At 42.2% G+C, this 10,492-nt stretch overlaps 1 protein-coding gene across 2 annotated transcripts in view; it reads left to right on the top strand.

The window, feature by feature from the left end:
• Positions 1-9,636, top strand: part of STX6 (syntaxin 6) — a 47,145-nt gene extending 37,509 nt beyond the window's left edge. Inside the window, exon 8 of one of the 2 annotated variants that reach the window (XM_032291232.1) lies at positions 7,649-9,636. In XM_032291232.1, coding sequence (XP_032147123.1) covers positions 7,649-7,725 — 77 coding nt within the window. In that variant the 3' untranslated portion in view covers positions 7,726-9,636. Of the gene's footprint in view, positions 1-562; positions 1,118-7,648 lie in introns of those variants that run through there. The other variant, XM_032291233.1, reaches the window with a different exon arrangement.
• Positions 9,637-10,492: the final 856 nt, after the last annotated feature.

Genomic DNA, 10,492 nt, shown 5'->3' on the forward strand with positions numbered 1-10,492 from the left:
GTCTCTGTCACCCAGGCTGGAGTGCAGTGGTGCCATCTTAGCTCACTGCAACCTCCACTGCCTCCTGGATTTAAGGGATTCTCCTGCCTCAGCCTCCCGAGTAGCTGGGATTACAGGTGCATGCCACCACGCCTGGCTAATTTTTGTATTTTTAGTAGGGACAGGGTTTCACCTTCTTGGCTAGGCTAGTCTTGAACTCCTGATCTCAGGTGATCCACTCGCCTCAACCTCCCAAAGTGCTGGGATTACAGGCATGAGCCATCGTGCCTGGCTGATCCTTTAGTTATGGCACATTTTTTTTTTTTTATGATGCCCTAGAATGGAAGACTGGTATGTGCAGTTTTTATCTTCTGCTTGTAGCCTTAACTTGGGAAAAGATCTCTGTGCTCCCCCACCGTGTTCAGTTTTTTTTTTTTTCTCTCAGTAGCGTAACTTTCTTTGCAATTACAAAATCAATCTTTATTTTATTGGTTTTTTAAGATTTCCTTGCCAAAATAGGGAACTTTTTTAAAACAACAGTTAAGCAAGTTACTGTTTCTCCTGAACATTCTTTCATTGATAGAAAAACAGCTACTATAGAATAATATGGCGTGCATCGATCTACTTTAAATTGTTATATTTGAATCAATACTGAAATATTCCAGCAAATTTGCACCAGGATGAGGATGAAGAAACAATTTTCAGATTATTGTGTAAGATATGTTCCAGTGACTCTTTACATGGGAAATAATGTATTTTAATTTTAAAAATCCAGTATCTCTTCTTTATCTAGTGCGGGTAGCTTGGTAGAAGGAGAAACTGAGGTGCTCCTTGAGGTAATCCGAATGTTCTGGGCTGTAGAACACCTCGCTTGTGTTAGAACATCTCCTACTGATACCTCATTCTTCTATTGGCTTCTTGCTGTCAAGTACATGTTATAAGGTTTAATAGGGTAGCTCTTTGAGGCAAGATTTAAATACATATGCATGTTTACTTTTTATAAGTTTAACTCATAGTCAGGTTACATAACAGTTCTCTGGGGCTCTGTTTCTTATCTATAAAAATAGGTTGAGTCCTACCTCTCCAGGTCATTGTAAAGATTAAATGAAATAACGATAAAGTAAAGCTGTTTAACTGCGTTTACCATGTGTTTATTGATACTTAGTAAATATTTTTAAGAAATTGTAAGGCAACAAAAATTGTAATGGCCCCAAGGGGTCTCTATTCTTCTACCTTCTCCCCTCTATTTAAAAACAAAAAAGCGGGGCGTGGGGGTTAATGAAGGGTTACATAGCAAATTTAAACTCCAAGCCTCTCACTCATGTATGTATTGGTCACAAAGTCAAGTAGCTACTTCGGCACCAGTTTTGTTTGGGGAAGAGCAAGTGAACAAAGATGCACTGTCTTTATTTCCCAGCATTCTGGGTATGAATAATTTAGAAAAGTACTGGCATTGTGTGATAAGCAGCCCAGTATATATAAATAGCACTGAAGTTTGCTTATGCTTTATTCTACTTTTTCCCAAAAGAAAAATTGGGGAAGCAATGTTATTTCTTTGGTTATATTTGTGTAAGAAAAAGAGCCAGGAAACAGAGCATTTATCCTGGAGGGAGATTCACTTTTGACAGGTTGCTTGTGTTTTCATTTTAATCTTTGCTTGCTACCCAAAGAAATACTCTCTAAGGACCATCCTCCTGCTTGGTGCTTTCTGCTTCAGTTTGACTAACAAGCAATTTGTATTGGTCTCTGCTCTCCTCCATACTTTTTGCAAAAGTTCACTGCTTTGTAATCAAACCTGCACATAAAGGAAGCCTATGAAGGCACAGTGAAGTGTGATTAAGTACGAACACATAGGCTTCACGGTTCTTCGGAGGCAGAACATCTCCGCTCCCCGTGGCTATCTGCTTCCTGGGGAGAAACCAACCAAGACTCTACATTTACTCTTTTGAATGACCCAAGAGGGACACGAATTTTATTATTATCCTACCCACAGAAGTTTTTTTAGTAGATACTGAGATTTTTTTCCTTCTCACCTTCCAGCATTCTCTTCATCTTTTTAGGGGAGGAAAATATTTTGAGAGAGAGGAAAAAAACTACCATTGGGGTTCTTTTGTTCCCTCTGACTTTTGAGGCGGGTCCTGAGCTTGCAATGCTGCTTAGAACTTTCCGCTTGGTCACAAAGCCCTTGTGGTTGGTACCCGTTCCGTCTATGCATGGAGCCTCTGCGGGAAGTGCTGAGAAGTCTGGGGTTACAGCTCCCTGGGGTCACCTGTTGCCTAGTTCATGCTTCATAGAGGCAGCTTAGCTGCTTCAGAGGAAAACGGCTTTAAAAGAGCATCCTCGGGTCGTGCTGGCTTGTGTGGTATATGCTTCTTGGTAAAAATTCTACGGAATACAGTTGTGGAAGAGAAAGTGATTGGAGGGTGGTGGGGCGCGAGTAGAGGCTGATGGAAAGCCAGAGAGTGGGAATCGGATTCAGTGTTGGAAATCTGGTCCTGAGAATGGCGAGATGCCTGGGGGAAGGGAGTAGACATGGGAGTGTGTGAGGTTGAGGGAAGGGTTAGAGAAGGTAGTAGATACTTCTTCTGTTGTCATCCTGGAAGAATAGCACTAATCTTAATGAAGTGGTTTGAAATTATTGTAAGCATTTTAATATTTAAAAAAATTAATAAGCTTTTTAGAACAGTTTTAAGTTCCTAGCAAAATAGAGCAGGAAGTGCAGAGTTCCCTTCCCCCTCATAATCTCCCTGACTCTTGACATCCAGCATCACGGTAGTACATTTGTTATAGTAAGCCTACACTAACGTATTAATCATCTGCAAAGACCATCGTTTACATTAGGATTCACTTGGTGTTGGACATCCTATGGGTTTGGACAAATGTATCAATGACATGTATCCATCATTGCAGCATCACACAGAGCAGTTTCACTGCCCTAAAAATCCTGTGTTCCGCCTGTTCATCCCTCCCTTCCTCCAGCCTCCCAACTACTGATCCCTTGACTATCTCCACAGTTTTGCTTTTCCAGCATGCATATGGTTGGAATCATATAGCACAAATCCTTTTCAGATTGGCTTCTCTCACTTATTAATGCGCATCTAAGTTTCCACTATGCTTTTTCATGGCTTGATAGCTATTTGTCTTTTCACACTGAATAATATTCTATTGTCTGGATGTACCACAGTTTATCCATTTCCCTACTAAAGGACCTCTTGGTTGCTTCCAAGATTTGGGAATGGTGAATAAAGCTGCTACGAATACCCATGTGCAAATTAGCGGGGGGAGGGGGTCGGGGGGAATACCCATGTGCAAATTAGCGGGGGGAGGGGGTCGGGGGGGTGCGCACCTATAATCCCAGCTACTTAGGAGGGTAAAGCATGAGAATCACTTGAACCCAGAAGGCGGACATTGCAGTGAGCCAAGATGTCAGCACTGTACTCCAGCCTGGGTGACGAAGGGAGACTCTGTCTCAAAAAAAAAAAAAAAAAACAACTATGTGCAGGTTTTTATGTGGACATTAGTTTTTAAGTTCATTTTGGTAAGTAACAAGGTATGTGATTGCTGAATGGTTATGGTAAGAGTATGTTTGAGTTTTGTAAGGAACACCAAACTGTCTTCCAAAGTGGCTGTACCATTTTGAATTTCCACTAGGAGTTGATATGGCTCCACATCCTTGCTAGCATGTGTTGGGGGTTTTGACCATTCTAATAGGAGTGTATTGTTTCTTGTTTTAATTTGCATTTCCCTAGTGACACCTAATGTTGAACATCTTTTCATATGCTCCCCTGCCATCTCTTTCATCTTTTTTTCCTTGCTTTGAGACAGAGTCTCACTCTGTCACCTAAGCTGCAGTGCAGCGGCACAATTTCAGCTCACTGCATCTGCCTTCCAGGCTCAAGTGATTCTTGTGCCTCAACCTCCCAGGTAGCTGGGATTACAGGCCTGGCCTACCAGGCCCAGCTAATTTTTGTATTTTTAGTAGAGATAGAGTTTCACCATGTTGGCTAGGCTGGTCTTGAACTCCTGGGCTCAAATGATCTGCCCGCCTTGGCTTCCTAAAGTGTTGGGATTACAGGCATGAGCCACCACACCCAGCCCCATCTCTTTTTTGGTGAGGTGCCTGTTCAGGTCTTTTGCCCATTTTAAAAATCAAGCTGTTTTCCTACTGGTGAGTTTTAAGAATTCTTTGTGTAATACCCTCTGGACAACAGTCCTTTATCAGATGAATCTTTTGCAAATATTCTACCCCAGTCTGTGGCTTGTCTTCTCATTCTTTTTGGCAGTGACTTCCACAGAGCATAGTTTTTAATTTTAATGACATCCCGATTTCAAGTATTTCTTTCATGGATATATAATGCCTTTGGTGTTGAATCTAAAAAGTCATTGCTATACCCATGATCATCTAGGTTTTCTCCTGTGTTTTCTTCCAGGAGTTGGATCATTTTGCATTTTACATTTAGGTCTATGGATACATTTTGAGTTCATTTTTGTTAAGCTGTAAAGTCTGTGTCCAGCTTCATCTTTTTGGCATGGATGTCCAGTAGTTTCAGCACCATTTGTTGAAAAGACTCTCTTTGCTCTGTTGTATTGCACTTGCTCCTTTGTGAAAGATCAGTTAACTATATTTCTGTCAACCTATTTCTGGACTATCTGTTCCATTGATCTGTTTGTCTATTTTACTGATACCGCAGTGTCTTGATTGATGTTATGGTAAGTCTTATAGTTGTTCCACATTTCTGGAATATTCTGTTTGAGACTTTTTTCAGTCTTTTTTTCTTTTTTCAGGTTTCTGTTGACAAATTGTCAAGCTCAGAATCCTTTCTTTAGCTGTGTTTAGCCCACTGATGAGCCCATCAAGGGCATTCTTCGTTTGTGTTACAGTGTTTTTGATCTCTCTTTTTTCTTTCCCAGAATTTCCATGTCTCTGCTTACATTATCCATGTAATCTAAGCATGTTGTCTACTTCTTTCTTTAAAGCCAGCAGCACATTAATCGTGGTTTTAAAAAATTCCTCATCTGATAATTCCAACTTTCCTGCCATAGCTGACTCTGGCTCTGATGCATATTCAGTTTCTTCACACTGTTGCTTTTTGACTTTTAGTGTGCCTTGTAACTTTTTGTTGAAAAGTGGACATGATGTACTGGGTAAAAGGAACTGTGGCCAATAGACCTTTAGCAAAGATGGGGTAGTGAGCTGGGGTGGGGGTGGCATTCTGTAGTCCTGCGATTAGGTCTTAGCATCTGGTGAGTCTCTGCCCCTGGCCTGGGAACTTCACCAGTGCTTCCCAGATTTTCTACTGTTAGATGAACTGGATGGCTAGAGAAGACTGGAGTTGGATGTTTTCCTTCCCCAGGTTAGTTAGACTCTGGTTAGTTTCTTCTAAGGGCAGACTTTGTTTAGAGCAGAGTGCTCTGGAGTATTTCGTAACGGTTTTTTCCCCTCTGCCTGCTGGAAGCATGAGGGGATTTTTCCCAATATTCGCTGAGAATCTGGTCAAGCTCCTGGAGGTAAAACCCACAGAAGTGTGGGGGTGCCCTTTGACTTGGTCTCCCTGGAATTTTTATTTTTATTATTATTTTTAATTTTAGACTTGTCCACACTGAACCTTCAGCAACTCATCAATTACAGTTAAGGTTTTTCTACCAGGACGCTGGTTCCCATGGAGCTTGTTGCTTTGTGGGTTTCTGCTCTAATAAGCTGTGATTTCTCTGTGTGCACCTGTAGGTTTCTGCAGTTTTAGGGGCAGCAGTTTACCCTGTGACCTCGCTTCTCTAATGGATCTAAGAAGAGTTGTTGCTTTTTCAGTTTGTTCAGCTTTTTACTTTTTAGGACAGAGTGATGATTTCTAAGCTGCTTACATGCTTGGCTGGAAATTGAAAATTTAACCTTTTTTTTTTTGAGACAGAGTCTCCCTCTTTTGCCAGGCTGAAGTACAATGGCACGATCTTGGCTCACTGCAACTTCCGTCTCCCGTGTTATAGCAATTCTCCTGCCTCAGCCTCCCGAGTAGCTGGGACTATAGGCACGCGCCACCATGCCCAGCCATTTTTTTTTTTTGTATTTTTAGTAGAGACTGGGTTTCACCATGTTGGCCAGGATGGTCTCAATCTCCTGACCTCGCAACCTGCCCGCCTTGGCCTCCCAAAGTGCTGGGACTACAGGCATGAGCCACTGTGCCTGGCCTTAACATTTTTAAATAGATGAGAGAATGCTAGCTATACAAGTTTTCTTGACCATTGAAGTAGTAGTTAAACAAGTTCAAAATATGACCTGCAATAGGCCAACTCTGCCTCCCCTAGACCTTTGGAACAGTCCTACCTGAGAACAAGGAGTGATGGACCTGAGGTCTTCGTCCTGCTCACAGAGTTAACTAAATGAGTTTCTTCTAGCATGTCTGAGGTAGACCAACCAAGGTGACCACCACTTAGAAGGTACTTGCTTTACTTATAATTTGGTGGTAGTTCTCTTGTCCAGTTCTAAGACTTTGATATCCATAATATTTTAAATAATTTAAAGTACATGTTTTGCCTTGTGGAGAGTTGAGTTTATTTTCATAGATTCAGATCTTTTTGCAATGCGATTCTCAATAGTTACAGTGTGCTAAGATCGGTGCGCTTTCAGAGAAACTTTAGTGAATCAATATGTCTTTATATTTCTATTTAAATGGAACTCATTCCTAGTGGTTGCACTGCATTTTCATAGGCTAGTGAATTCTGTTATCAGTTGGGCCCTATGTGGAAGATGCCAGGACTCATCAGTGGAAAGACTGCTCATTCTTTCTACATGTCCCCAAATTAAGGAAGCATCCTCTGTGCTGTAGGCTTGGGCGCTGCACAGTGTGTGTATGACAGGGTTTGTGGTGTTAATTCTTGCAACAGCCCTGCGGGGCAGCTGTTGTGGAGTTGGGACCACAGGATTGTGAGCTGCAGCAGGGCCCCCCAGGGCCTGTCTAGACTATTCTGTCCCACAGGGCCTCCCTGCTCTCAGCCGTTTGGATGGACTCTAGCCACTTTGTTTCCTGTGGCTGCTCTTCCAAATTGTTGGTAGGGCAGAAGTTTCAGAAAAGACATTCCGCTTTCATTTACAGAGGAGCTCCATAAGTGACTTTAACACGGTTACTAGTTAAGTAATCTTAGTTGACGAGGTGTGGTGTGAAATTAATCATGCTGTCTCACTGGAGCTTGCTTTTTCAGCTATTTATTTCCTGAGGTGACCAGCGGTAGCTTTCATCTCCTTTCCGTCTTCCCATTGTGCTCATTCAGAAAAGAATGTGATTATTGTTTAATTAAATGACTTGACTTTTATGGGAGATTAAAGCAGGCAGGCTTTGATCTGTAACACCAGTACCAACACCTTTTTTTGAGGATATGCTAATCACCAGCAGAAAGCTAAGATCCGCAGATTTTAATTAAAGACTTGAGACACAAAGCATGTAATTATTATGAGACATTTTCAGGGGACTGGCAGAGTTGTGACTGCATGTGAAGTACAGGCCAAGAACAGAGCAGCATTGGAGTATCAGGCACCTAGGCAGGTGTAAGATCATGGCCCTGTCATTTGCACATTCTGCACCTTTTCTGCTTCAAAGGGTGCCATAAATCCCGTGTAACTGTATCTTGGGGAATCTGGAGTCCCTGTGAGAGCTAATCGCCATGTCCTGCCTTCCAGATCGGCGCCAGTGGTGTGCCATAGCCATCCTCTTTGCAGTCCTGTTGGTTGTGCTGATCCTCTTCTTAGTGCTGTGACGGCGGGGCCTCTGGGTGCGAGTTCCTCCTGCATCTGAACCGAGGGGAGGAGGAGAAGCTGAGCACGTGTGACATTGCCGTCTACTCACATTCCTATCCTGGAAGCATACTGCTGCACTGACTTTTCTCCGTGTGACCCCACAATCGACACAGCTCCTCCATCCCAGTGCTGGAAGGGCCAGTGGGAAGAGGAAAGAGATGTCTACACTCCTGGCTGTGGCTGGACAGCAGAAGCCCCATGCCGTCTGTCCTATTCTGAGGAGAACTCGCTGCTGCCTTGCCTTCCAGGACCTCATTTGCTGAGGAGGGACTCTGAGTCATCCAGAGAGACTCACACAATCCACTGGTGTTTTGCTGTTGCTCATTCCATGCATTTGGCAGCTCTTTTCTTCTGCTCAGACCCGTCCCCCTGCTCAGACAGTGCGCCGCTGTCCCATCAAAAGAAACCTGTCAGGAATGCGAGCTTTCGGGTATGTTTCGTTTCGCATCGCTGTAGCATTTCTTAGCCCCTGAGAGCTGATGATTATTGAGGACAGAAGGCTCAGAAACAGTTTGCGACAGAAAATGCAGTGTTTCATTTTTTTCAGGGATAAATGCTAAGATAAAATTACTTTTCCGGGTGCATTTTTTTTTTGTGGTAAGAATAACTAATGGAAAGTAATCACCCTGGGGTTTGGGGGCTGCTGACAACTTGTGGCTTTAATTGACGGGAGCAATTACAAGAGCAAACGGACTCTGTGTTGGCACAGCTTAGGGAGGGGTTGATGATGTCACCAGAGGTCAGAACCTGATCCTTGCCAACTTGATGTTGCCGTACCAGGGCTTCTTCCCCAGAGGTGCTGCTTGCATTGTGAGGCTGATTCCTACATATGTTGTTGCTAAACAGCTCAGTAACACACTTGAATGGATTTGGATGCCAGATCGTCCTCATCACGGTTCTTTCAGTCCTAGGGCACTCTACATTGGGGATTGGGGTTGCGAGTGGTCAGTCCATTTATTACATTTATTCAGAAACTGTAATGACAAAAAAGGTTAGCTCTGGGCCAAACTTCCCTTACCCTGTGGGTAATGGTGAGGATGTGTAGGTGAACTTGGTTCCTTTTTTTCCCTACGATGACAACTTGATTTTATCATCCAGTCAAATAACTGAGCCAATCCAACTTCACATGATAGATGCTTTAACTGAGTTTAAATAGCTGGAACTGCTGAGACACTAAACTTTAAGCTTCTTGTGACTTTTTAAATGCCTCAAATGTGCACATGTATATAGGATATTTTTATAACTTCCCTGATGAATAATCTGATATTAAAGTAGTGTTTGGACCCAGAGCCAGAACTCAGTGGTGGAGGCTGCTGGTTTCTCCTCACACCTTCTTTTGCACTTGGAAAGAACAGTAACATCTGGATAGAGTTCTAGCTTTGACTTCTCATTTCCTTATCCTTTTGGGTGCATTCGTCAGCACACTTTTTTTTAACCTTTTTGTTTTGTTTGTATTTCATGTGGTTTTATTTTGGGGTTTTGGTTTTTCACCCTTTTTTGTAATTTGCAGTGATGTGCTTGCCCAGCTAACTTTTGAATTGCACTTTTTAATAAATATTTGTAACAATTTTTTGAAGAAGAATATATTATCTCATTTGAGATCATGGGTAGGTTCAGAAAATATGCCTGTGGATGAAAGCTAAAAGCAAATTTGTGAAACCAAAAGGATGATTGACATCCATGTTTACACTCCGCTCTAATGTTTGATATATAAATAAGTTATTTTCAAATTAGGAAAAACAGTGACTATTACAAAGGGCTTCAGATGTGTAGAGTACTAGGTTATTTATGTTTTATAAAGTTTTAATCTTCTATAAACTAAGAAAGGGGGTGGTCCTTAGATTTGCGTTAAAATATAGAAATCTTTTAAAGTAAATGTGGACCTTGTCTAAGTACTGTAATCTACTTGCCACATTACAAGAAGCAAATCAGCATCTTAAGGAATTATAAAATTACCCTGTTTAAAAGCCATGCTGTTGTTCTGCTATTACCAGATTTACTGTGTTACACAAAAGGATCATGTGTGTCAGTAGGGCCTGTTTGGAACGAACCTAGTTGTTAATGAGTAAGATACTCCCATTAGTTCAGGGACCAAGTTTTATGACCTGAGGCTTAATGATGTTTGGATATATTTTAAATTGATGCTCTTACCTCGCTGATTTAAGGAATTTTCTAAATAATGGCCATTGTAGACCTGACTCAGGCTGAAGCTAAATAGAGAACAATTTAGAAAGTCAACTAAAAATACAGGGCATTCTCCCCATAGGGCCACCATGCCCTTCTGTTCCTGGCTGACCTGATCTTGGGTCTGATGCACCCTGACTGGGCAGTCCCTGCAGAACCAGTGTTAATTTTAAGGGCCTCTATTCAGGCTCCAATTGTAGCAGCCAAAGAGAACAAGCCAGAGAACCTACATGTATTTTTAAGGACAAATATTTCTGCTTCAGTGACCCTGATTTTCAGGACTTCCGAGAGAACCAGGTGGTCTCTTCACCCTGTGTCTAGAATGGGAGAAAGTAGACAGCAGTGATGACCCCTCACTACTTATAAGCGCACCCTTATAGCACTTGGGGCTTTTTTTCCTCCTTTAGCCTTATGTACCTAGTACCATATTCCAGTTTTAAAGAACTGGCAGAATGTGATGGATAACAGAGAAAGAGCTCAATTTATGTTTATTGGAAGAACATCTTACTTAACTGATTTGGGGGTGGGGGCGGGTGGGAGGGA

Source organism: Sapajus apella, unplaced genomic scaffold (assembly GCF_009761245.1).
Source record: "Sapajus apella isolate SASKATOON/1434 unplaced genomic scaffold, GSC_monkey_1.0 scaffold25, whole genome shotgun sequence".
Lineage (NCBI taxonomy): Eukaryota > Metazoa > Chordata > Mammalia > Primates > Cebidae > Sapajus > Sapajus apella.